We start from the raw sequence: 26,303 nt of genomic DNA on the forward strand, positions 1-26,303 counted from the left end.
CTAATAAACCTGCTCTTTAAATATAACTAACGTCTCTGTCTCATGGAGAAACACGCCTGGGAAACTCGCCATGTGCTGCTGAAACGGGAGCTCTGGTGAAACCTTTCCCAGAGTGAACCCAAGGACCCCACAACTTCACAAAACGACATCACTAGCAGGGGAGTCAGAGGATGGAGCTTGCTTGTCAAACACTGACAAACCCTACTCCAAATCCAAGGCAAAAAGAGGAATGCAGGGCCTCCCTGGTGGCCAGGGTGTTGAGACGCAACCTATGAGGCTGTCCGCAGCCTCTGCAGCATGAGTTCGATCCAAGGCCAGGGAGCAGCCCACATGGTGTGGCAGACCTCTCCTGTCTCGCCCGATGCTCCCCTCAGCAGTGGGTTTCAGTCAATCTGCCTGTTCTATTCCCCACTCTGTCTCTAGTGAATCTTCTCACCACCCACCCCCACACCTCTGGCCTGTACTCCAGCTCTTACATGCATAAATAAATAAATCTTTTAAAAAAAAAAAAAAAAAGAAGAAGAATGCAGTGAGGCCCAAGAGAACCTTCCCACGTCAGCCAGTGCTGAGCTAGTAAAAACTGAGGAGGACATCTATGGCTGGGTGCACCCCTCTTTTCTTGCTTCCTCCTTGTTTAATAGGGTAATCCATAGGGAAAGGTGAGGTTCCAGGTTCCCTGCCGCACCCTAAGTAAGGGTGGAGCAGAGTAGGGAGAAGAAGCTAGAGAAGACTGGGAGAAAGGAGAGGACCTGGAGGAGGCACATGGGGCAGAGAGGCATGTAAAGAAGCTGTGTTGGCTTCTTGGCCTTGGACTGATACTAGGGACCTGGGGAACATGGCAGGAGACACTGGAAACAGACGTGGGTGAGGGACCTGTGGGTGATTAACAATGGCAGTTTTTACCTTGATTTTTATTTTGCTCTTTTTCTTCCAGACTTGCCTGGCCCCTTCTGCTGCTTTCCTATGTGTCTCCACCAGAAGGTGCCTCAGACTTGTGGCAGGCTTTTGGGCCTCAGCAGCCCTGCTTTGGGCTAACCCTATTTGGTTGGGCATTTGCCCACGAGGGGATGGGTAACTTTGGGTGCTTGATTTGGAACTACTTGAAACTAGATTCTTTCTCTTTTCTTCTCTCTATTGCACACTATTTGTATTAAAGTTATTTTCTACTGAAGGACTTATGTACTAGAGTATGTTTTGTCTTGATGTGGCAGGTGGCAGAATCCATTTAGAGTGTGAAGGTTTGGGGTTCCCGGGGTACCCCTTACTCTGTCTAATAACACTTGCAGTTACTCATTCCCTCTGGGCTCCCAATAGCTCCCCAAGGCCCCAAGGTAATTTCTCACCTATAATTCTGCTCTCTGTACCTGCAGTAAGCTTCTAACCCCTCAGTCTAATTCCTGCAATTCACTCATGCAATGCAATGTATATAATAAGCGTTATATAATAAGCGTCTACTAAGGTGCTTACCAGGCAATGTGCTAGGTCCTGTGGCGATATAGATGCCAATATCCCATGGTTTCTGCCCTATAAGAAAAAGACACATTTTCTAACCAAGTTCCTAAAAAGCCCTGTTTTCTGGTAAAGAATGTTAACAATGGGACAATCCCAAACATAAGACTACCTTAGACACTGAGCAGTAATCAGGTTTTAGTTCCATGGCTTAAATTCCCTGGGCCTCAGTTTCCTCATATAGAAGATAAAGAGATTGGAATAGCTATTTTTCCAATTGGGGTTCCTTAAACCCCTGAGTCCTCAAATGCAGCACCCAAGAGCTAGTCTTAGTTGTAAAGGCTAACAGAAATCGGCCTCCCTGGTGGCACAAGGGGTTAAGTCTCAGCACTATGAAGCTATCCGCAGTCACTGCAGCTATCTGCAGCCACTGAAGGATGAGTTGGATCCTCCGCCAGGGAGCTGACCCACAAAGCGCAGCAGACCTCTCCTGTCTCTCCTGTTGCTCTCCTCAGCAGTGTATTTCAGTCAATCCGCCTGTTCTGTTTCCCAATCTGTCTCTGGTGAATCCTCTCACGCCACCACCCCACCCCGTACCTCTGGCCCGTAACCCAGTTCTTGTATGCATAAATAAATAAATCTTAAAAAAAAAAAAGACTAACAAATCACATATCCAAAAGAGGTATGAAGTATTATGTTGATTTGTTTTTGTATTAGCTTCTGGCAGGAATTATTTAGAGTATTAACACTGTGCATTTCCTGCTGATGGGAAATTCTAGCTGGCAACCTTGTATATCTGATTAGTAAGAAGGGAACATTAGTTATTTTTTTTTAATTATGTTTGTTAGACAAGAATACTTCAAATCTTGGGGGATTGGGTGGTGAAAAGATTAGGAATTATTAGACTAGCAGATAGCTAAGATTCACCTCCAGCTCTAAAAATCCTCTAAGCTGAGACTCTAAGCTGATAAGTGAAGTATGCTTTTATGTTCATTTGTTATACTTATCAAGTAATACAATATCAAATAACATAGGGCCTCCCCTGGTGGCGAAGGCGGTTGAGTGCAGAGCTGTGAAGTTGTCTGCAGCCTCTGCAGCACTGGTTTGATCCCGGCCGCTGGTGAGGGTCCCACATGGCGCAGCAGACCTCTCCTGTCTTGCCCACTGCTCCCCTCAGCAGTGTATTTCATCAGTCTGCCTGTTCTGTTCCCTGCTCTGACTCTGGTGAATCCTCTCACCCTCCCGCACATCTGGCCTGTACCCCGGTTCTTGTAGAAATAAATAAATAAATCTTTTTAAAAAACAAAACAAAACAATATCAAATAACATAATGGTGGAAATTTGGAGCAACCAGAACTTTAAGGTCATCCTTCCAAATACACTGTGACCTTCTTACAGAATAGGCCCAGTGGCCCTCTGCTCCTAACCCTGAGCCACTGTGGGGTCTTCAGCTTTTGAAACTTGGTGCACAGTACATTCTGGCAGTGTCTTCAACGACACAGAAGCAGTTAGCACCCCATCACAGACCTTGCTCTCAAAAGATTTCAGAAGACAATCTTCCATGCTCTCTTCAGAAATTAGTTCCCTAGACTTCCTTTCCGCTGGTTTCATATCTAACATCCTAGGCAGATGAACCTAGGGAAACAAAAGCAGACAGCCCATTTCCTAAACCTCCCTCTGGATCTCTACTTGTCAGCTTCCCCAACAGTGAGCCCCCTGTCCTACACCTCAGACTTGGCTTGGCAGAGGTTTGCTGGGGAGTAGAGAAATCAAAGTCATATTCTCATTACAGAAGCCCATGTGAGTGGCGCAGGACCAAGAGGGTCTCCACACAGCTAGCTTTGGGGCACTGAGGTTCTAAAGTCTCTATTAAGTGGAAGATGGGGGGCAGGCAGGAGGAAGGGGACAAAAGACCTGTTCCCAAATCCTCCAAATACCCTCTTATTATCAGGAAGATTCCTTAATAACTTCGGCTCCACTCAGCAACCAGAATATTTCACCATAAAGGCCTGAACACAACGAATTTAAATTATGATGAAATCTTTGTTCAGGTTTTCAAATCATCCTAAGACATGACCTCAGTACTTTGAACTGCCTTCAAAATCTATTAAATAGTGTTCCCCTTGGAAAATTCTCCTCATGTTAGGGGGAAAGGATGGATTGACAAGTCCTTTTAAGCGCGCGGGCGAGGACCCACAGTCAGGCACCCCGTTTTGTATCGGGGTTGCTCTACAACACTCATCTCTCTCTTAAATGAACGCAATCCCACTTTTACAACCTGTAATTTGAAGGGTTGGTAAAGGGGCAATGTGACTTAATAATCAGATTAATAAAGTTATAAATTCCACAGGTAGGGGGCCTCCCTGGTGGTGCAAGGGGTTAAGCACCGCACTATGAAGCAATTCGCAGCCTCAGCAGTACCAGTTCCATGCCCAGCCAGCCAGGGAGCTACCCACATGGCACAGCAGACCTCTCCTGCTGCTCCCCTCAGGAATGCACTTCGTTCTGTTCCCCACTCTGTCTCTGGTGAATCCTCTCACCCCCCCCCATACCTCTGGCCTGTACCCCAGCTCTTGTATGCATAAATAAATAAATTTTAAAAAATAAATAAATAAATAAATTCCACAGGTAGCAGGAGAACAGGTATCCTGAGCTGAGGTAATCTAGGAACTAATACATGTAGACATACTCTTGCCTCAGGATGGGGTGTCTGCTGGCATCTATTGGAGGCTCCAGCTTCCAAGGGGGGGATGGGCTCTGCCCAACAGGAGATTTACTCATTAACATAAGAAAGAAACCGAGACACTCACTTTTGTGGGGCAACCAGAGGCTCTACAGAGGCGGGCAGCGTTGAGGAGAAAGAACAAGCGGCGGGCAAAGCCACAGCGTGACCAGAACCGCGCACAGTCCGAGCCTCCAGACCCACGCGCTGCGCCCTTCCCTCTGGAGCCCCGGCGCCGGCACTGCCGCTCCTGGCCGAGAGGGGGCGCCTGCGCGGCGCCGCGCTGCGCCTGCGCAGAGGAGGGCGGGTCAGCGCGCCGGCGCAGTGCGTCAGTCACCGGCGCCAGCTGCGAGTCCGCACTTCCCTTCGCGCTGGCCGGGAGAAGGAAAGATGGTGCTGGATCTGGATTTGTTCCGGGTGGATAAAGGAGGGGACCCGGCTCTCATCCGAGAGACGCAGGAGAAACGCTTCAAGGACCCGGGGCTCGTGGATCAGCTGGTGAAGGCAGACGGCGAGTGGCGACGATGTAAGTACGCGGACGCGCTGGGTACCCCGGGTCCTCGCCGCCTCTCCTGAGGCCACATCGTCACCCCTCGTCAGACCCCAGGTTGAGGTGGCTTCGAGGTTTACCCTGCCCCCCTTTCCCCAAGCATCCTTGAAGCTGGACCGTCCCACTTTAACCTTCCACGCGTGCTCGGGGCGCCTGAGCCCGGGAGGGAGCACGGCGCATGCGCATCGGGAGCTGTCAAGCCTCCCCGGCTCAAGGGTAACCAGGAGAGCCCGCGGGAGGCTTGGGGGGCTCTCCCCTCTCCTAGCAGCTGACTCTTGGGTCGCCTCCAGTCTTTTTCTCATCTTCCGCGGGTGAAAGTGGTCGCCCTCTGCTTTGATTGGATTAAAGGCTCAAGCCTGAGGTTGAATCTCCTCTGCATCGTAAATAGTTTCCCTCCACCCATGTTGGTAGAATTTGGGAGCTTTGGAAGCCTCTCCTGGCTAAAAACAGCAAACATAGAGCTTTCGGAAAGGCTATGCCCCTGGTCTGTGGGCATATCTTTAAGAATCAAGAAGTGTTTTCGTAGTAGATCAGATTTCAAGTAGAGAGGTGACGTGAGACAAGAAAGGGCTTGTCGTTCTTGAGGCTGTTTGTGATTTGTGGAAGTTTCCCGAAAAAGACACTGTAGAGTTGGGCTAGAACTTGGAGCTAATCCGAGCATCTTTCGTGAAGCTGAATAAAATGCCTGTCAACCTCTGCTTTGATTAGCTGGAGAAGTCCGTGGTTGGCCGGATGCTGTCAAGCACATGTGATTAGTTTTGTCTGATGCAATAGTTCTGCAAGCAGCTGAGAGCCAGGATTGACATCACACTGCCAGAGCAGTGACTGCCCAAGTGTGTGGTGGGTTTCTATTAGGAAAATTGATTTCTCCGAATTTATAACGTTATTGAGTACCAGGAGAGTGTTTGTTAAACTGAGATTGTCTGTTGATTTTGTGCATCTCAATTGCTCTAATGTAGTGGTTTGTGATATCCCACCCCCTGAACCAGAAGTTTTGAGTTCAATGAAATTAACTTGAATGGAAGGGAAAAAACTAGACTGGACACTGTTTCACCATCAGAAGTACCAAATTTTCCTTTCAAGCTAACGATTGGCTTCAAAATGACTTCAGCTGTCTTAGTCTCTTACATATAATATACACCTCTACTGGAGGGTCTGTCCCTTAACTGGTAAGTGACCATGTGGAGAGGAAATGAGTTATTCAGGAATGAGTTGTGTTTACCTACGTATACATACACACATGCAGGAAATACATGTACCAGCTTGTAGATAATCCTGGGACCTAACACAGCACCTGGTCCTTGGTAAGGGCTTAACAACAGTTTGTTGAATTCGTAACTATCTTCTGTGTTCAGGATACTTTGCCCTTCTGTATGAAAAGCAGTTTATGTATGTAGCTTATTTTCAACACATCTATTAATTTGATTGTTTTTTACCTGACGTCCCTTACCAATGTTCTCCTTAGCCAAAGGGAATTACTGATTTTTCTCCAGAGACTGGCTGACAGATCTTGTATCAGGGTTGTTCTCCATCCAAACCTCACATCAGAGGCTTGGGTTCTTCTCTCATGGGCTGCAGTAAGGACTAACAACCCAGGGCCATATTAAGAACCCGGATCTTGTTCCGCAACTGAGGATGCAGGAGCCTCACTACTTCTCCATTACAGCTACAGTGAGTCCTCACTTAACATTGCAAGTACGTTCTTACAAACTGCTACTTTAAGAGAAACAACATATAATGAAACCAATTTTACCACAGGCTAATTTATATCAGTCAGAATTAAATTCTTGTGATTTCTTCTTTCTAATTCAGAGTAATATAATGAGGACACATTTAGGCATATGATAAACATTTGATTATTTCCAAAGCCCAAACTGTTAGGGAGAAAAGGATGTCCTAAGCTAATTCCATACAGGCTTTGCGGACTCCACCCCACTCCAGACTAAAGCCATCAGGACATTGGGAAAGATAAATCCCATCACCACCAAAGGGAAGGTTACTGGGACCTGAGGGTGGAGTTAAACAGCCAGGTTTGGTATAAAACCAGACATGTGGGTCTTGGGGGCCGCTTTTTGGCTTCACAGCTCTTGGCTCATAGCTAGCTCTCAGAATGCCATTGGATTTCCAGGTCGGCGGACTGGGTAGTACGCGTTTGAGACTTTATTTCCCTATTTTCTCCCTGAGTTGTACATTTCCTTATTTCACCTTTCCTTGTAAATAAACCTTTTATTAACCTTTTGTGTGTGCCTGCAGTGGAGTATTAATAAGTCCCTTTTAAGCGCGCCGGTGAGGACCTACAGCCAGGCAACCCATTTTATATCAAGGCTGCCCTGTAACAGAACCACTGGGTGTCCATATATCTTGAAATCAGCTGCTACCTACTGGAACTTTGTCCTCCCCTAAAAGAAGATCCTATTTTCTGAATGAGATTTCTGTTTAAGATGTTACTTCCTTGGGCCTCCCTGGTGGCGCAGCGGTTGAGCGCTGGGTTGCGAAGCTGCTGGCGACCTCTGCGGCGCCGGTTCGATCCCCGGCTGCTCCCCGGCCACCGGAGGAGGGTCCCACATGGCGCGCAGACCTCTCCTGCCGCCCGCTGCTCCCCTCAGCAGTGTACTTCGGTCCTTCTGCCTGCTCTGCTCCCTGCTCTGGCGCTGGTGAATTCTCTCACCCTCCCGCGCTTCTGACTGTACCCAGTGCATGTATAAACAAACAAACAAACAAACAAATAAATAAATAACATGCCTCTATTAAAAAAAAAGATGTTACTTCCTTTTAACCTTTATTGCTAGTGTCATTAGAATATCTTTCTAACTACTTTCAGTTCACCCAGCCCTGGGCCATGCCCAGGAAGTGTGATCTTTTTGGAATGCAAATATAATCATTTACCTTCCAGACTTCCATCAACTAGTGTTGCAGTGGCTGAGGATAGCTTATTACTCCCTTGCTCCACCAGGGAGGCCCTCTATCCTCATTTTTTTGCCATTCTCCCACATATGCCTCTGCCCTTTGTTCCAGTGTTGTATGCAACACCCATGACTGTTGTCTCTTGGAATACCCCTCACCAGGACACTGCCCCTACTATTAACAGCCCTCTTTCCCACCTAGCTCTGCTTCTATAGCACTGCCTTATTTGTTGAGTGCATTCCAAATGTTTTCTCATATATCTCTGTTGTATATATCTTATTAAATTTTTTTTAAGTTGAGATAATATATTCAGTCAAGTACATAAATCTTAATGTGCAGCTTGAGGAATTTGATAACCACCCCCCAGATCAAGATCTAAGACCTTTGCAGCACCCTCCCAGGCTCCCAGTCATTTTCCCTACTCCAAAAATAACTATATTCTGCCTCCTGTCATCATAAATTGCTTTTATATGATTTTGAACTTCATGTAAATAAACATTGTTACTATTGTATGTGACTTCTTTCTCTCAAAATGATGTCTGTAAGATTATTCCATGTTCTGTATAGCAGTGGTTGGTTCACTTTCCTTGCTGCATAATACTCCACTACATAAATATACCAACCACTACTATTGATGAACACTTATTATTGATGGATTCTTTGAGGGTGTTATGAAAGAGGTGCAACCAACATTGTTACATGTTCCTTTTCATTGACAGCAACACTCATTTCTGTTGGGATATACCTGGGAGTGGAATAACTGGGTTATAGGGTAGGCCTATGTTTATATTACCAAATAGTTTTTTAAAGTGGTTGTAGTGATTGATGCTCCTACCAGCAAGTAGTTAAGAGTTCCAGTTCCTCTCATCCTTGTCCTTGATATCGGCAGTCCTTTAAATTTTATCCATTCTGGTTGGACAAATAGTGGTATCTTACTAGTTTAATTTGTGTTTTCCTGATGACTGAAGGTATTGAGCAACTTTTCATATACTTGTTAGCTTTTTCTTCTTGATCTGTAGGAATTGTTTACACTGGATGCAAGACCTTGTCAAATAGACATATTGCTGTTTTCTCGCATTCTCTGATCTGCCTTTCACTCTTTTAGTTTTAATGAATAGATCTTATTAAGGAAGTCTGATTTATTGATCTTTTTTAGTTTGTGATTCTTGTGCTCTGTTTAAAAAATCTTTTCCTATCCCTAGTTCCTGAAGAGATTCTCTGATTTTTTTTCCTAGAGGTTTTATTACTTTGCCGTTCACAGTTAGGGAGATAATTTATCTCACATTGGTTGGATATATAATGTGAGATAGGGCGCAAAGTTCACTTTGTTTTTTTCATGTGGAAAATATACTTGCTTATGATAAAATGCAGCAAAAGGCGTGGAAGGAAACTTCCTCAATCTGTTAGTAGGCATTTATCAGAAACTTGCTTAGCTAGCATTATTCTTGATAATGAAATATTAAATGCTTTCCTCTTGAGATTGGGAGCAAAACAAGGATATCTCCTATCACTACTTCTAATCCATTGTCACCAGACAGTTGGATGTAAGGCAAGAAAAAGGAATATATGATTGGAACAGAAGTAAAGCTATCATTTGCAGATGACTTGATTGTGTATGCTGAACTATTAAAATTAACTTTAGCAAGATCATTTTATACAATTATACAGAGTCACTGATATTTCTGTATGCAGACAGCAATTTAAAAGCATCTTGATTCCTAAAAATGTCATTTAATCTATGACATTCAGTATCCCTATACTGAAAACTACAAAACATTGCTGAGGAAAATTAAAGATGTTGAAAGGATATACTGGATTCATTGATTGAGTCATTCAGCATTGTTGCAATATTATTTTTTAATTGTCTTATTTTCTTTTATTTCCTAGGACCTACCATGTTATTTTCTTTCATATTCCCAACACTCAGCACAGGACCTTGCAAAGAGGAGGAACCAAATAGCTTTTTTTTTTTAAATTTTTAATTTCAAAATTGTAACAGTTTTATGGAAGCTACAAAATGGTACAGAGAAGTCCTATCTATGTACCCTTCACCCAGTTTCCCCCAACGATAACATCTGACAGAACTGGTATAATACCAAACCGTGAGGTGGACATTGCTACCACCCACAAACCTTATTCAGATTTACATATAGTGCTCTGTGTGTGTGTGTTCACATGTAGGTTTTTAACCACAACCATACTCAAAATACAGAATTGTTCCATCACCACTGTGAAGCCTCTTGCTATCCATGTCCTCTTCCTAGTCTAACCCCTCCCAGCCCATACTATTCTCCAGCTCTGTAATTAATGTAAGTGAATGAGAAAGCAGTTATATTATTTTGTGCTAAAGTTTAGTTTAAGTTTAGTTTAGTTAAAATTTGGCAAAATCAGCAGCTCTCTTGCCCACCTGTGACTACACAAGTGCCTCTTTTTCTTTCTCCTTTTCCTAACAACCCTGTCCTTTAAAATGTAAATAAAATTTTTTTGGGAAAATCTTAAAGAAGAACTATGACTGGGTGCTCTCATTTCCAATAATGCCAAAAGTTTGATTTTTACCATACTGCTCCTAAAGCTTCTACTCAAGAGGTCTGACTTTGCTAATCGCAGTTAGACAGGTGAACTGTGATACCAATATGTTAATTTGAGCCAGATTAACTATGTAGGCTGATTAGTACATTGTTTTCCCCCCAAAAAAGTAAATGTATAAGAAGCCAGAGGCTGCCAGTCGAGCCCTGTGTTAGAATAAGGAAAAAAACATAAACCATCCCTAGCACACATGAGTAACAAAGAGTTCATAGGAATGCAAACAAGACTGCCTTCTTTCTAGAACCCAGTGAGTGCTTTCTACAAATGAATCTTAGGTAATTAAGCAGGTTGTAGTTACTTGAGTAATTTCCAGATTATTCAGATGTGCTGCTCTACAGAGGTATCATCAGGTTATGTTGCTTTTAATTTTAGTCTCAGAATGGCCTTTTCTTCCTCACCAAGTGCTGGGGGGCTCTAGCATAGTCACCAATACATGCCAACTGAATTTGGAGCTCAAAAGCTATAAGATTTCACAACTTCATGAGGTAGATCCTTTAGTTCTGCCTGCATTTTAGCTTTGGGCTGACATCAGTCCTAAGGAGCCAAGGGATCTCAAATACATGTACATTTTTGGTATATTCTTGGTTTCCTATTCTCCAGGCAGATTTCGGGCAGACAATTTGAACAAGCTGAAGAACCTTTGCAGCAAAACAATTGGAGAGAAAATGAAGGTAAGAGAATTAAATAGCAGCTTTGAGAACATGAACAGAGGTATTTAATCTTATTCTTAGTTGATACTTACATAATTTCTAACTTAATATTTCATTCTGTGAGATACTGAATTTTTTATCAAAGGGAGGAAATTATTTTAAAAAGAAAGGAAAGAAAGTAGGGAACTCAGAGGTACTTTTCAGGGGCTGGTGACTCCATCTATATTCAGATTAAGTCTTAGTCCCTCCGACTGCTTAAGAGAGGGCAGACATTTATTTCTGAGAGTCCGGAGTCTGGAAAGTCTAAGATCAAGGGGCCAGCAGATTGGGTGTTTGATGAAGACCCACTTCCTGCTCATGGACAGTCTTCTTACTGTGTGCTCATGTGGTGGAAGGAACAAGGGCGCGCTCTGGACCTATTTTCTAAGGGTTCTAATCCCTTAGATTAGGGATGTGATATGCTCTAATCACCTCTGGAAGACCACCGCCTCCAAATACCATCACTGTGGATGTCAGAGGGACACAGAAATATCGGGGTAACATACATCTATCTATAGCAAGATAGATTCTTGCCACACTGGTTACTCGTCCATTCTGTTCTTATAAGAAGGTACATTCCACCAGTAACAGTGCCAAGAGGGTTTTCTTAGGGCAGACTTCGGATTCTTTGTAGTCATGCTCTTTAATGAGAAGAGCCCAGATATGGGATCCAAAGCCCAGACTGATGACTTCAGGCAAGTTAACTTTTGAGCCTCAGCTTTCTCATCTGTGCAATGACAGTATCTTCACTGATGAAACAGAATTGTGAGAACGAAGTTTTTTTAATGTAGAGAGCCTGGCACACTGCCTAGAACACTGCAGTTATTCAGCAATTGGGAGTAACAGTGGATACAAGTCTTCACTGGCCTTTGTCCTAAAATTCTTCCTAAAAGGGGGTATAGCTCAGGGGCAGAACATTTTTTTTTAAAGATTTATTTATTTTTATACAAGAACTGGGGTACAGGCCAGATGTGCCAGAGGGTGAGAGGATTCACCCGAGACAGAGCGGGAACAGAACAGGCAGACTGACAAAATACACTACTGAGGGGAGCAGTGGGCTAGACAGGAGAGGTCTGCTGTGCCATGTGGAATTCTCACCGGCCAGCCTGAATTGAATCCGCGCTGCAGAGGCCGTGGACTGCTTTACAGTGCAGCGCTCAACCACCTCCGCCACCAGGGAGGCCTAGGGGCAGAACATTTGACTGCAGAAATCCTTCCTTTGCTTGAAGAATGTTACATTTCAGTTCAGCCTTACTTTGGTATCCTAAATAGTTGATGTTTTTAAGCTATCTTCAAAAATATATTTTTATTCCCTCAATTGCTTTTAAAATAGCATTAAATGCATCCTACAATGTCTCATTTTGGTTATAAACCTCTAAACGAAATTAAGAAAATTCTAAAATGTTAGAATGTTGATTAGTAAAGAGCATGATAAAGATTTCCTTGGGATTCCAGCACCTTCCATTTCATAAGAGTTTGCATTCTTCTCTTCATAACATTCTATTACACTGTCAGCCTATGACTGGCTGCAGAAATCATTATCGCTGTTTTCTTCCTATGGGACTCATGATGCTTAATCGTTTACATTTCAGAGGGGCCATCATTAGATTAATTCCCCCTTCCCCCCGCTCATGTATACTTTGGGGCCTATATACAGATAGTGCCAGCTGAGTGGTTTTTATAGCAGGAAGATGGGAATGAGGGTTTTCATTGGCAGCATCATTCTTACACCCCTTCCCTGCCAGCCCTGCAAGCAGTGTCCTCATTGCTATCCTTGGGAAGGCTACTCACAGAGCTTTAACTTCCATCACACTTGAAAATATGCAAAACCCTTTCATATACATCATGTTTTCATTTGATCTTTGTGGAGTGTAGGTCGTAAATTTGTCAGCCTTATTATAAAAAGATAAGGGAATATAGGAAATTTGGGGACTTACCCAAAAGCCACTAGGTGCAGAGCCAGAACTTGAACTCAGAACCTGAATCCGCTGCCTTGAGGGATTATCAGCAAGGGAACTTCAGCTGTCATTGATACTATATGGAAAATTCTGAGATTGGGCCCTTTATTTCTACCCTGGTGGTATAAGCTTGTTCTTATCCAGACTCATCCTGATATTTTCAGGCTTTTTCAACTTTGGAAGGTGATTTTTCCTAAATCACTGAAGAATGTGAGCTGGGTTGTGGTTAGAATACCACTGCCCCATTTTGGGGTGTGAAGATATCTGATGAGCTTAAAGGATCTCCATGCTTTGCCTTTAGAAGATCATGAAGAATTCTCATGATTTAGTTTTGTACAATGGGTGATGAGGTTGTAGAAACATAATTACTCATTGTTACATACATAGAATTTTTATAAATCCTTGGGACATTGAACATGATCTCTATATTTTGTTTTATTTGTTCTTGCAAAGCAGACTCTAAATCTCCTCAACTTATTTTTATACAAATTTTGCTGAGCACTTATATATCTTGATATCATGGCCTGAGACTAATTTTCGTTAACTCAGTTTAATTTAGGGAAAATTTGACTCTTATAGTGATCTTTCCCATAGCCCTAGGCAAGGATTAGAAATGATGTGGGAAAAATCATCATAAAAAAGGAGGAAGATAGAAACCAGAGAGGAGAAGCTTGCCCGGGGTACACCCTGCCCTTTTGTCAAGATTCATCAATTGCTCCAAACTTAGTTCCAGATTTTGACAATTTTTGTTTTCTTTGGCCTCCTAACATTGCATCCTCCCATCCATTTCCCCCATGCTCCGTGCTAGGATTGCTCTTAGCAGGTGGGCTGAGAGCTAGGTCAGCTAGGTGACTGACTCCCCAGTACAGACCCCTGAGCCCCACACAGCTTCTCTTAAGCATTTCACACTTTACCAGTGCCCAAGATGGGTCTTTGTCCAGGGCAGCCACTTTTCTTACATTCCTGATGACATCAACCTTTTGACCTTGATAGGTTAACCAGTCTGTCAAAAAAGCTGGAAAGTGGCAGAACAGAGACTTGAAACTTTGACTCCTTAAACCTGTTCACTGAGTCAGCTCTCGAGTATTGCATCTTTTAGGGACAGTTATGTGCAAAGTTTTGGGATTAGTTTAGATGATATATTAATTGGATATACACTTATGAAACTGTATAAGAGATTTTCTTTTGGGCCTCCCTGGTGGCGCAAGGGGTTAAGCTCCACACTATGAAGCAATACACAGCCTATGTAGCATGAATGTGATCCCTGGCCAGCCAGGGAACAACCCACATGGCGCAGCAGATCTCTCCTGACTCAACCCACTGCTCCCCTCAGCAGTATATTTCAGCCAGTCTGCCCGTTCTGCTCCCCACTCTGTCTCTGGTGAATCCTCTCAGCCCCCTGCATCTCTGGCCTGTACCCCAGCTTTTGTATGCATAAATAAATAAATCTTAAAAAGAGAGAGAAATTTTCTTTTATTTAATAGTGTTTTTCCCCTTCCCTGCAGAAAAAGGAGCCAGTGGGAGATGATGAGTCCATTCCAGAGAATGCATTAAACCTTGATGACCTCACTGCAGACACACTAGTTGTAAGTTACTGTCCTTCTCTAGGTTGGGATTTCTGTGCTTTTATCTTAACTCTAGTCCTAGACATCAGGTGCTGCCACGCTGCTCCACACAGCATTTTCGCATCTGCAGCTGGGATTAAAGTTCCGCAGCTGGGAAATGTCCCCGTCTATCTCTTATACTCTGATGTGATGTATTAGACAGCAGAGAATGGAGTCAGGGTGTGTGTGAAAGCCATGAATGAGAAGAAGAGAAGAGGAGCCCAATTATGCTCAGTTTGTCCAATTCCACAAAGTGAAGGAATTTTTCATTTTGCTATAATTCAGTAAATGCTCACCACCATAGCCAAGGGCAGTGATTTTCAAGTTTTGTAGGCATTGGTCCCCTTTTTTTATGGCCCTTAACATAAAAGCATTAAAAAAACAAAACAAAAAAAACAAACGAAAAGATGAAAAAATATAAAAGCATAGCAAGAGCCTGAACCGAAAAAGCAAGTTGCTGCAGGGGTGCTATTTCTGTCTAGCCCTACCTGGTAAGGGTCCCCTCCAAGAAATCAAAGTACAGATTGAAACACCTGCAATAATGATTACGAAATAAGTTGAAGACAAGGTCTCTTGCTCCTGGTAAATTTATAATTCTTCTAGAGGGAACATTAAATATAGCATATATTCAAGTGCTAAATTGGTTTAATCAGGAAAATCATGAAGTGTAAAATAAGGTAAAACTCTTAGAAGATCTACAAGAATTAAGATTCCTGACATGGATGGGAACAAGAGGAGTGGCCAGGATTGATCCATCTCTCTCCTAGGAACCCCAAGGAAAATGCCAGCAGCTCAGTAGACTGTGTCTGTCCCTGAGAGCAGTGGCTCTTGGTTCTTTCAGAACCTTCCTTTTCAGTGTTTAAGATCCCCTCACACGGTAGTCATCAGAGCTCAGCCTGAGATCTTCGGCCACAGTCTTCTATTCTGTCCTTGACTCGATTTCCTGGTCTGTTTGGCTACAGAACCTGAAAGTCTCACAAATCAAAAAAGTCAGACTCCTCATCGATGAAGCCATCCTCAAGTGTGATGCGGAGCGTGTGAAGCTGGAAGCAGAGCGGTTTGAGAACCTCAGGGAGATCGGGAACCTTCTGCACCCCTCTGTGCCCATCAGTAATGACGAGGTGGGCAGGCAGGCGTCTGTGCCACAGCAGACGGCTGCCCTACATGCCTTCTCGGCTGCCCTACATGCCTTCTCGGTTGGGAAGGGGGCGGGGTGGGAGGGGGACAGTGAGACGCTGGCGCTCTCTGTATAATAGTCCTTGTGTCAGAAGCAAGCTCTTTGTGTATTCCCTCTGCCCACCAATTGAGAATGGAAGGAGTCAGATCGTTGCCTGATTGGGAAGTAGCAGAGACAGCAGGTAGGAGGAGACTCCTGGCACAGAAATCTCTTCTAAATCGGGCTGCTGTCCTGCACTGCGTGTTGCCCTTGGTAGCAGTGAGTCTTGTGGGAGGGATCTGCTAAATCAACCTCACCCCTCACCCACACCCTGCTGAGAAGCTGCAGGTTGAAGGGAAATCTGCATGATAAAAGTTTCCTGCTGAGTGGGAGCTTCCCAGCACAAAGCTGCTCTGAGCCCAGCCTTTGTTCCTTGACACCCCAGCAGTGGCAGGGCCCATCTGTGCCTCTTTCATTCATTCCCTGGTGAACAGTAAACTGCAGGCTTGTGGGGGGGTGGGGGGAGTTGGTGTCAGGGGCAGACTTGCAGACTCTCGGAAGGTCAGGGCCCTGAACCCTCCCTCCTGTGGCCCCGGGGACCAATGAGAGCCTGGAACAAAAAAGCTACTTTCTCTCTGCACCCGAGGCAATGCTGATTGTGTGAGGTTGTCCTGGTGCTGGATTTTCAAGGAGTCATTTAAAAGGGTAAAAAAAAAAAGGGGGGGTGGGGGGCAGGCCCGGGGAGAGCACCTCGATCTTTTGGGAAATAGTGATTTCAGTTTCATGGGTACAGTTCTAAGAATTCATGAATTATTTCTCAATCAAGGACACGTTCTCTAGCAGAACCCCTGCTAGTCTCTGGATGCGGTGACCACTGGCCTACCAGAACACTAGGTCGTTCTTGGAATTAGATCTGAGAGGGCAGAGGTTGTGACGTAGAAATCACATATCTTTTTTTTTTCCTCCTCGTCTTGTTTGCTTAGGATGCTGACAACAAAGTAGAGAGGATTTGGGGTGATTGTACAGTCAGGAAGAAGTACTCTCACGTGGACCTGGTGGTGATGGTTGATGGCTTTGAAGGCGAAAAGGGGGCCGTGGTGGCCGGCAGCCGAGGGTACTTCCTGAAGGTAAGAGCTGGGGGTGGGATTAGAGAGAAGGGGCTAAAAAATAAAAGTATAGAAAACTTAAGCTGTTCTAAAAGGCCCCTCGATTCACCACCTATACCCACCTTTCCGCCACATACCTACTAGCAACTGGATGGATTGCTCTTTCTCTTAAGCAATTCTGCTTAACAGAATTCCTTAGAACAAAAGCCACTATGTGATCCTTCATAATGAATATATTTTGCTGACTGAATCAGACCAGTCTCTGTTTTTAAGGTGATTGAACAGTCAGACAAGGAGCAGGGGAAAAGCCACCAGTGATAAACGCTGTGGCGCTAGGTGGCCCGATGCCATGACAAGGGTAGACAGAGGCAACAATCCAGATAAGCTGGGATGGAGGGCAGGTGAACGCAGGGAAGGCTTGCAGGAGGGCGGGGTAAAATAATTTGGGAAATACATAAATATATAGGCATGCTCTATGTATACAAATGAGTCCAGTGTCTTTAAGAATTAGCACAAGGTAACTCCCACACCCCCTGGGTGAGTGACCCTTTCCCTGCTTTGGAGTCTTGGAGAGAATCTCTTCACCGTTCACGTGGATGATAGGCCAGGGGGGTTTTGAGTCAGTTGTTGGGGCCCTTTTCTGGCCTCCTGTATGTCCCTGGGGAGTCACATTCATGTAATCCTAGTAGGTGGATATGCAGTGACAGAACCTGCTCTCACAGTGCCGGGTCTCTTGCTCCTTCAGGGGGTCCTGGTGTTCCTGGAACAGGCACTCATCCAGTACGCGCTTCGCACCTTGGGAGGCCGGGGCTACACTCCTATTTACACCCCCTTTTTCATGAGAAAGGAGGTCATGCAGGAGGTGGCACAGCTCAGCCAGTTTGATGAAGAACTTTATAAGGTGAGTGGCCCGTTCAGGGTGGCTTCTTAGGTTGTGAAGTTTAACCTGAAGGATACAGAGCAGCATTGTCCAGTGGAACTTCTGCAGCGATGGGAATGCTTGCTCTCTGGCTGTGGCTTTTGAGCACATAGAATGTGGCTAATACAACTGGGGAAGTAAAACTGTGTCTAGTGGCTACTATATTGGACAGCACGGACGTGCCCTGTCCTATGCCCCCCTACACCACTCCCCAGGTCATCTATCTGCTGTGTATGAAAAGCACACCAACACCATGAGCTTGGACCAGAAATACATTTATTGAGTGCTTGGGACAGAAGGAAATGATAGAAGTAGCTGATCTTTCCTTCCCTCCTACTGTTGACTCCAGACTGAAAGTTTCCTCAGAATAAGACATTTTCCTTGGGGTGGGGATGGCTTCTGGCTTGGCTCTGATGCAATAGTTAGCATCAGAGAGAGAGCCAGAGGATCCGAGTCAAGGTTCAGAATGTCATTCAGTTCCACCAGTTCTAACACCAGCCATGACACCCCTAGTCTATACCCAGCACTCAGGATTTGTAGTGTCTCTGCTGGAGGGTGCCACATTGCCCCAAAGTTCACGTGTCCCTTGTCCTTCTTCAAGAAGGTTCTGTCAGAAGGGGGCGACTTTGTTCTTATTGCCTGTTGCTTCCCAAGACCCATGGAGGGGAGCAGTAGACCCCAGTCTTAGGGCTCACCTGACTTACCTTATGTGGATAGAGGTTCATAGTCAGAATCTTCTTCCCACTGGGTCCTGTAGATGAGTTCAGGGCTCTATTTTCATTCAAGATGCAGTGGGAGCAAAATCCTGAGCATGAGTACAACCTTAGTGTCTTCCTCGCTTCTTTCTTTTCTTCCTTTTAATGAAAGAAATGTGTTCATATATCAACTTAAACCTATTTGATCTTTTTTCTTTCTCTTCTCAACTTCCAAGGTTGGATAAACACTAACAGAACTCTAGAAGGATGAGGCCAGGCAGGTAATACCAGGGAGGGAAACTTACATGGAGAATTATGAGAAATGTCAGGTAGCAGGTCTCCCTGAGTTACTTGCATCTGCCACTTCTTATCCAGATGCTTCTTGGGTCCACAGGCAAGGTGAATCCCCCATTGGGATAGTGAGGAGTTTGGCTGGCATTTCTTGTCTGACATAAACCTCAGTTTATTCCTTCTCTGCCCGGTGATGGAAACGTCCTGAATCTGTGCTGTGGTGTCCAGCCACCAGCCATATGTGGCTCCTGAACATATGAAACAGTGGAAACCAACTCATGTCAACTTAGAATATACAGGGCACACTAGTGCCTGTGCTGCATTGGGCTGTCCAGCCCTAGGGTTTTCTCTGTTGTATGTGAGGTAGCCCTGCAAGGCACTAAATGCCTTTTGTCAGATAGCAAGGTGGTTTTTGTTGAGCCCCAAACCCTGGCACAGAGGAAGTTCCCTTCCCTCTTTTTTTTTCTTTTTTTTTTAATTTATTTTTATTTATTTATGCATATAAGAACTGGAGTCTAGGCCGTACGTGCAGGGTGAAAGGATTTACCAGAGACAGAGTGGGGAACAGAACAGGCAGATCTACTGAAATACACTGCTGAGGGGAGCAGCAGGTAAGACAGGAGAGGTCTGCTGCGCCATGTGCGTTAGCTCCCTGGCCAGGGATCACATTCATGCAGCAATGGCTGGTGATGGCTTGATAGGGCTGAGACTTAACCCCAGTGCCACCAGGGAGGCCCCACCTTTTTTTTTTTCCCCCTTTAAAATAATGCTGCATTGCAGAAGATTTCCAAATAGGCAGGGGGCAGTCATCTCCTTTTCATTACTTACTATAACAGTTACCGTCTTTAATATTCTCTTGCAGCCTTTTTTCACACATATATTAGCTTTCATGCTTCTAATCATAACGTATATAGATTGCCTTTACTTAGCAGTCTGTCAAAAGCATTTTTCAGTGTTATGGTGTGGTCTTGATAACCTTTGTTTTTAAGTGGCTTCATAATAGACATGGGGCTGGATGCAGGAGAGTCAGCTTCTCCTGTTAATTATTTAGGGGGCTTCTCCTCTTGCTGTCAGTAGTGATTTTGCAAAGAACTTTGTCCCACCTGCAGTTTTTTCTTTTGCATTAGTTTCATCCACTTTTTTTTTTATAATCCTGGACTTTATGTCTCCTTTTGCTCAGCAGGCAAAAAGGACTTGGCACTTGGTAAAGGCCTCACAAACTTTTGTTGAGTGAATGAATTTCTGTTGCTACCAGCTCAGGCTTTATTGCGTGCCTGCCAACACTAGCCTTTATAGCTGTTTCATTTATCAGCTAAGTAGAGTATTATCAGAATATTTTATCTCCTTTCAATTTGCACCTCTTTGATCTCTATTAGGGACCCGATTCTGGGCTAACCCAATCCCTTCCTTGTTTGTTTCGTGTCCCCTGCTCACTCTGGGCGAGTGTTAAACCCCACCTGACCCATCACCAGTACGGTCCTGTGGTGTCTTGCTCTCGCTGCGGCCCTGACCCTCCCTAACTGGGAGAGTCCCTGCTCCTACAGGTGATCGGCAAAGGCAGTGAGAAGTCTGATGACAACTCCTATGATGAGAAGTACCTGATTGCCACCTCAGAGCAGCCCATTGCCGCCCTCCACCGGGACGAGTGGCTCCGGCCAGAGGATTTGCCCATCAAGTACGCCGGCCTGTCCACCTGCTTTCGCCAGGAGGTGGGCTCCCACGGCCGCGACACCCGCGGCATCTTCCGAGTCCATCAGTTTGAGAAGGTGAGTGGGTGGCTCAGGGTGAGGAGTGGTACCCCTATCCCTGTCTGGGACACTCAGAGGAGAGCAGGAGTCTTTGTTGCTGAGGCCTGCTCTGGTTCCTGACTTCCCTCTCATTGCTTCCATCTGTGTTTCTGGAAAGAGCCCGAGAGCACACGCTGGAGTGCCTCTGAGCACAGAATTTGGAACAAAGTTGCTGTGTCCAGATGCCAGCCTGCTAGCCCCATTGCTTGCCAGCTGTTTGACCTGGACAAGTTGCTTAACCTCTCAGTGCTCATTTTCCTCCTCTGTGAAAGGAGGATAATAGTAGTACGCTCCCCAGTAGGCCTACACAGGGCTCCATGGTTGGTGTATGCAGAACACTTAGAACAGTACTTGGCCTGCCTGGTGTCAGTTCACTCTGAGCTTGTGCCTCATCACCTCCCAGGCCGGTTTAGCGCCCATCTGGCTTGATGGGGCCCAGGCATGCCTGACTCCCAGTGTGTAGGAATGGGTCTTCATTGCAAGGAGACCTCCCTGTTGGGTCCTTTAATGTCTTTTTTTTTTTTTGCATAGAACAACTGGGGTGTAGGCCGGAGATGGGGGTGGTGAGAGGATTCACCAGAGACAGAGTGGGGAGCACGACAGGCGGATTTTCTGAAATATACTGCTGAGGGGAGCAGCGAGTGAGACAGGAGCGGTCTGCTGAGCCATGTGGGTTAGCTTCCTGGCTGGGGACCCAACTCAGGCCATAGTGCTGATAGTGCTGAGACTTAACCCCTAGGCCACCAGGAAGGCCCTGTCCTTTAATGTTTTCCCCCTGTCCCATTGTCACTGTCTGCTTGGGTCCCTCTCTGCAGATTGAACAGTTTGTGTACTCGTCACCACATGACAACAAGTCATGGGAGATGTTTGAAGAGATGATTGCGACCGCAGAGGAGTTCTACCAGTCCTTGGGGATCCCCTACCACATCGTGAATATTGTCTCAGGTATCAGGCTCCCTCCTCCAGCCCACAAGCACCACCCTCACCCACTGAGTTGCCACACAGTGAAATAGCTCACAGTCCAATTAATTGCCCACATTAATTAAAATATCACACTCTTCTCACTTGGGAGTGTTCAGTGATGAGAATATCTAGGTGTGACTTCTCTTCTGGGGTAGAAGGGGAATTAAAGAATTCTTCAGATTTGATGAAGTTTAGCCTTCTGAAATACCCCTCCTGCATGAGTTCTAGGGGTTTCTCCTTACAGGTTCTTTGAATCATGCCGCCAGTAAGAAGCTGGACCTGGAGGCCTGGTTTCCAGGCTCAGGAGCCTTCCGGGAGTTAGTCTCCTGTTCAAACTGCACAGACTACCAGGCTCGCCGGCTCCGAATCCGCTACGGGCAAACCAAGAAGATGATGGACAAGGTAGCCGGCCCCAGGGAGGCGGGAAGCTGACCTTCACTGCAGAATAGACCTGTCTAGTTCTCAAGGCTTAGACCGCATTACTTCCCAGCATCTTGGGAAAATCTGAGCTTCTCAATCTAGACCAGAAAGGAAATCTGAAAATGATTCTACTGAATCAGGGATGAGGCCTTCCAGCTAGAAACCTGAATCTCCCTGTATTCTACAAATACAGGGAGTTCTAGCTTTTCTAGAACTTTCTTTTTTTTTTCCCAAGTAGTTCTAGCTTTTCTTTTGGGGGCTTGGTTTTCATTGCTCCAGATAAAGAATAACTCCCCTTTGCCTACTCAGAACAAGGCAGAGCTGATGTATTCTCTCTCCTCGCCCAGGAAGTGTGTCCTTTCACTCCCAATATTTAGGTCCTAATTTAGGTCAAAGACTTGAAAGATGAAAGGTTAAAATGAGGCCACTGTGGTAGTGGGCCTACCTTTCCCTTAAAGGGCCCACCTCTCAGAATACTGGGAGTTCATGGAGGCCTGAGGACTCTTCCTGAGTCATCTAATAAGCAATAAGTAGTAGCAAGATGCTCAAGATTGGAGAAAGACAGTAACGGATAGAATTTGACCTGGGTGGTCATGGTCTGTGGGTCTGGCTGTGTGGTTCCTGGCCCAGGGTAGATGTAACTGCCCGCTCTTGGGACCCTCTTCTTGCAGGTGGAATTTGTGCATATGCTCAACGCCACCATGTGCGCCACCACGCGGACCATCTGCGCCATCCTGGAGAACTACCAGACAGAGAACGGCATCCTCGTGCCCGAGAAATTGAAGGAGTTCATGCCTCCAGGTAAGACTCTGGGCCCAGGTTTCCTTATTCAGACGCTGTCCCACAGCTCTCCCTGTCCTCCAGTGCTGGGCCGCGCTAGGCAAGCTGAGAAAGCAGTCGACTCTTGTGTGATGTCCTGCCCAATTGCAGCTAGAATTCCAATTGGGAAGCAAAGAGGAAATAGAACCAGTGCTCACCAGGTCCCCTTTGTTCACAGGGGTCACTGTCTTGTTGGACTCCCCCCAGATGTCCTAGAGCTTCAACTCCTGAGAACCCAGAGATTATATGTTTCTCTTCCCTTCCAGGTCTCCAAGAACTAATCCCCTTTGTGAAGCCTGCACCCATTGACCAGGAACCATCAAAGAAGCAGAAGAAGCAGCATGAGGGCAACAAAAAGAAAGGGGCAGCCAGAGATGTCACTTTGGAAAACCGGCTGCAGAACATGGAGGTCACCGATTCCTGAACGGTCCCTCCGTCCGCCAGATTTTACTCTGTCAGCTGGAGCCCAGAGCCCGCTCCCCCCAGGGAAGCCAAGCACCCACTCATCACCATCCCATCTGACTTTTAGCACAGCTAAAAGGGGAGCCATCTGCAGTGTCTACGGCAGTGTTCCCGTCTCTCCACATGGGCATAGGATCCAATCACTGATGGCTGGGGAAACCATGTAATAAAGCATCTCGGGGGGAAGACAAGGTCGCTTCCTCGGTCTCCTTCCCTGGGCTCGAACCCAGGCTCTGACAGCTCCCCCTGGCACCATACTTATTTTTGCTTTTTCTGCTCAATTAGGCTGTTCCATTTAGCCAATCAGAGAGCGTTTGAGAAGGAGGGTGAGCGCCAAGTTTGTAAAGGTTCAAGGGCCAGTGAAGCCTTTGTGTAGACACACAAGCTTGCAGGACAAGAGCCAGGATCCTCCTTTATCAATTTGCTTCTGCTTAAAAACCAGCTGGGACTAGCTTAGAGACCAGAACTGATATCAAAAGCCTCAGGCTCCCTGGGCAGGACTCCACGGAAAGGGGCGTGAGGCCTCCGGGTCGATGTGTTTAATCCAAAAGAGCCTTTGGGTTCAAGAGCACGGTCAGGGCCTTATTAACAGCTGCTCTCTTTCCAGTCATTCCCAAATGGGAGGCAAACTGCTTAGCAAAAGATCAGGATAACCAGCATCACAGGGGATGGGGGGTGACCAGAATGTTCTAGTCCTTTCTCTGGAGCTCCCACTGTTGCCTAATAGCCAGTTCATCCTTTCTCTGGGAGGGTGATGTTTAGGCTCCTTATTTACATGCTGCCTTTCATCTGCAATCTACAAACATGTACTTTAATAACACCTTATGATAGTTTAGTGCTGCCCTCCTAGGAGCCTGAAATACTTCCTATAGATGATCTCTTTTATCTTTGTGACAGTCCCAGAAGGGAGGGTGGAGACATGATTATACCTGTTATATCGCATGGAAGACAGAGCAAGTGGATAATGGAGGTGAGACAACATGTCCAGGTGGAAGCCAGGAGGCCTGACTCCTCAGCGTTTGTGTTTGTTTTGCTTTTTTGGAGGATGAGAGCAGAACTCTGAACTGGCCTGTCACTCAGGAACCTTTATTTCTTCTGAGCTTCCTTAGTCCCTAAACAGCAGCCTCCCCTGGCCTATTGGAGCTTGGCACCAAGGAAAGAGGCCATGTGCTTGGTTTTCCACTGGGGCTAGGGCCTTATCCTCTTCACCTTGCTGCTGGAAACCCTGTCAAAACGGGGCACCTGAAAAATGTCCACAGTGGCCCTAGCCACAGGCAGACTGGAACAGCCAGCCTCTCATGTAGCCCATTGGCCTCCAACAAAGTCAGGGCAAGAGGACAAAAGAGCAAGCTCCTCCCATTATTCAGAAGAATCAGAAAGTTACATTCCTGCAGCCTTGACAATTTGGTTTGAAGGAAGGCTGTTTACACAGTGGGCAGGAGACTGGCTTTGCTCTTCTCATGCCCCCTGCCACACACCTTCCTCCCCATTTGAAAAGCCCATTGGGCACTGGGGCTTAGAAATTTTCAGATGCCCTAGACACCTCCCCCCCATCTGATCTTAGAGGTCACTACAGCTGCCTCTGTGCCCCACTCCCTTTAGCTCCAGGTGCCCATGACCTTCCTTCCACCAGGAGGCACTGCTTTTTGTCATGGCCCTGAACACGCAGCTAAAAAGCCCAGGGCCCCAGCTTTGGCCCTCCCAATGTAGCTCCCCCCTGCTTTGGCTGACTTACCTTCTCACCTGACCAGTTTTCTGGACCTGGTTGCACCTGGAACCTGGACTGCTGTCTGCTTTGTACAGAGAGCCTCCTGCCCTATGCTGGCAGCCTAGCATCCCTGCCAGCCTTGCCCCATCTGCCCTGCAGCTGGGTCAGCATTTGGACTGGCCTGGGACCGAAAAGGAGTGAGCGGAGCTGCAAAACTTTTCCACTAGTTGAGAAACCAACTAGTGTTAGCAGAAAGTAAACCTTCCTGAAGCCACAGGAGAGAAAATGGGTGGGTATCTGTGGCGGGAAGGATGACCCTGGAGCTGAGACCCCTCCCAGCAGATCACTTGCCAGCACGCAGCAGGCAAGCACACATGGGTGCACGTTCATTTACAGAGCACTGCCCTGTGCCGGGCCTGAGCAGCAGGGCTGACAGAAAGAATGGGACACAGTCTTGACTCAAAAGAACTCAGTCACTGAAAGGTGTGGCTTGCCTTCTCCAGACTGAGCCCAAAACCAGACTCCTTCCTTCCCTGGAGCAGTGGGTGATGCAAACCCTGTTTCGGATGGGCTGGCTGGCCTGGAAACCCAGCACTTGGGAATGGGCCCAAGTAACCTAGACTCCACCCCAGCAGTTGCCTCCACAACCCACAGCGGATGCCCTCATCTCTGGCACCTTGGCCTGCCCCATCTCCAACCTCAGCTCCCCAGGTTACCTCAGTTAGCAAACAACCCCCACAGACCCGGTGGAGTGAGTCAGAGCCCTGGGTCCTTTACCAAGCCTTGGTTCCCACACCTAGGAATTCAGGGCCCAAGATGCGGGTCTGGGTGCTTCAGGCAAGAGAGTGAGGAGGCAAGACCTGTACAGAGAGAGAGACCAGGCCACCGCGTGGGGACCCACGTCCTGCCAGAGTTCAGTCTGCCTGGAACGTCTGTATAGTGTCCAGGGAGCCCAACATTCCCCCCAAATAATGAAACCACTCCTGGGTACTGACACCTTCCCTGCAGAGCCTGTCCAGCTTTTCCTTCCCAGAAGCTTTTCCAGTTTACCGGGTCCTGAGAAGCCTCCTTCCCCCTCCCCCCACCCCCATACCTCCCACTGGGGGCCTGGGGCGCCCTGGCTGTGCTCCCAGGATGAGTCTGACAGACAGAGCTGCTGGGATGGGCCCTTGAGAAATGTGCTGCAAGTCAGAGCTTGCGCCAGGATGAGGGGCCCGCTCTACTCCCCCAATCACCTCCCAGCACCCGGTTCCCCAAAGGCTCCTCCCTGAGACACCAAAGTGGGGGCACAACTGCTTCTCCGGAGGAGGAGGGCCTGCCTGATGGGGCTGACACCTCTGCCTCTGACATTACCCTTTTAAGAACCCCCCCCCACAGGGCGGGGGTGCTGCAGGCAGGTTCTTGTTGCAGAAACCCTGCAAAGTGCAGCTCCCCTTGGACCTGCGGGAAGGAGATGGAGCGTCCCCTCGCCAGTCCCAATCTCTAGGTTCCTCCATTCGCCACTGGTGGAACAGA

The 26,303-nt window shown here is 46.6% G+C and overlaps 1 protein-coding gene and 1 long non-coding RNA gene across 4 annotated transcripts in view; one reads left to right on the plus strand and one right to left on the minus strand.

Annotated features, from left to right (window-relative positions):
- Positions 1-4,404, minus strand: part of LOC119235102 (uncharacterized) — a 67,213-nt gene extending 62,809 nt beyond the window's left edge. For both annotated transcript variants that reach the window (XR_008550435.1, XR_008550434.1), the window contains exons 1-2: positions 4,260-4,404; positions 1,468-1,524 (exon numbers count right to left, since the gene is read on the minus strand). This is a non-coding gene — a long non-coding RNA (uncharacterized LOC119235102). The remainder of the gene's footprint in view (positions 1-1,467; positions 1,525-4,259) is intronic.
- Positions 4,405-4,492: 88 nt separating this feature from the next.
- On the plus strand, positions 4,493-23,308 carry SARS1 (seryl-tRNA synthetase 1). 2 transcript variants are annotated; one of them, XM_037499286.2, is made up of 12 exons: positions 4,502-4,697; positions 10,812-10,882; positions 14,364-14,444; positions 15,425-15,583; positions 16,602-16,745; positions 17,470-17,625; positions 20,174-20,395; positions 21,232-21,361; positions 21,624-21,781; positions 22,079-22,153; positions 22,471-22,600; positions 22,885-23,308. In XM_037499286.2, exons 1-12 carry the CDS (start codon positions 4,562-4,564, stop codon positions 23,040-23,042), a joined length of 1,620 nt encoding a protein of 539 aa, XP_037355183.1. In that variant the 5' UTR covers positions 4,502-4,561; the 3' UTR covers positions 23,043-23,308. The 2 variants fall into 2 exon arrangements, with proteins under 2 accessions (XP_037355182.1, XP_037355183.1); XM_037499285.2 differs by lacking the exon at positions 22,079-22,153 and having other exon boundaries at positions 4,493-4,697.
- Positions 23,309-26,303: the final 2,995 nt, after the last annotated feature.

Source organism: Talpa occidentalis, unplaced genomic scaffold (assembly GCF_014898055.3).
Source record: "Talpa occidentalis isolate TD23 unplaced genomic scaffold, MPIMG_talOcc4v2.1 talOcc4.9, whole genome shotgun sequence".
In the NCBI taxonomy this organism is placed as follows: Eukaryota; Metazoa; Chordata; class Mammalia; order Eulipotyphla; family Talpidae; genus Talpa; species Talpa occidentalis.

Excerpts from the sequence above, each read along its gene's own strand:
- SARS1 (XM_037499286.2), top strand. The coding sequence starts at position 4,562 with ATGGTGCTGGATCTGGATTTGTTCCGGGTGGATAAAGGAGGGGACCCG. Across the intron at positions 16,746-17,469 it reads GCCGAGGGTACTTCCTGAAG|GGGGTCCTGGTGTTCCTGGA; the intron begins GTAAGAGCTGGG and ends TTGCTCCTTCAG. Across the intron at positions 22,154-22,470 it reads TCTCCTCGCCCAGGAAGTGT|GTGGAATTTGTGCATATGCT; the intron begins GTCCTTTCACTC and ends CTCTTCTTGCAG.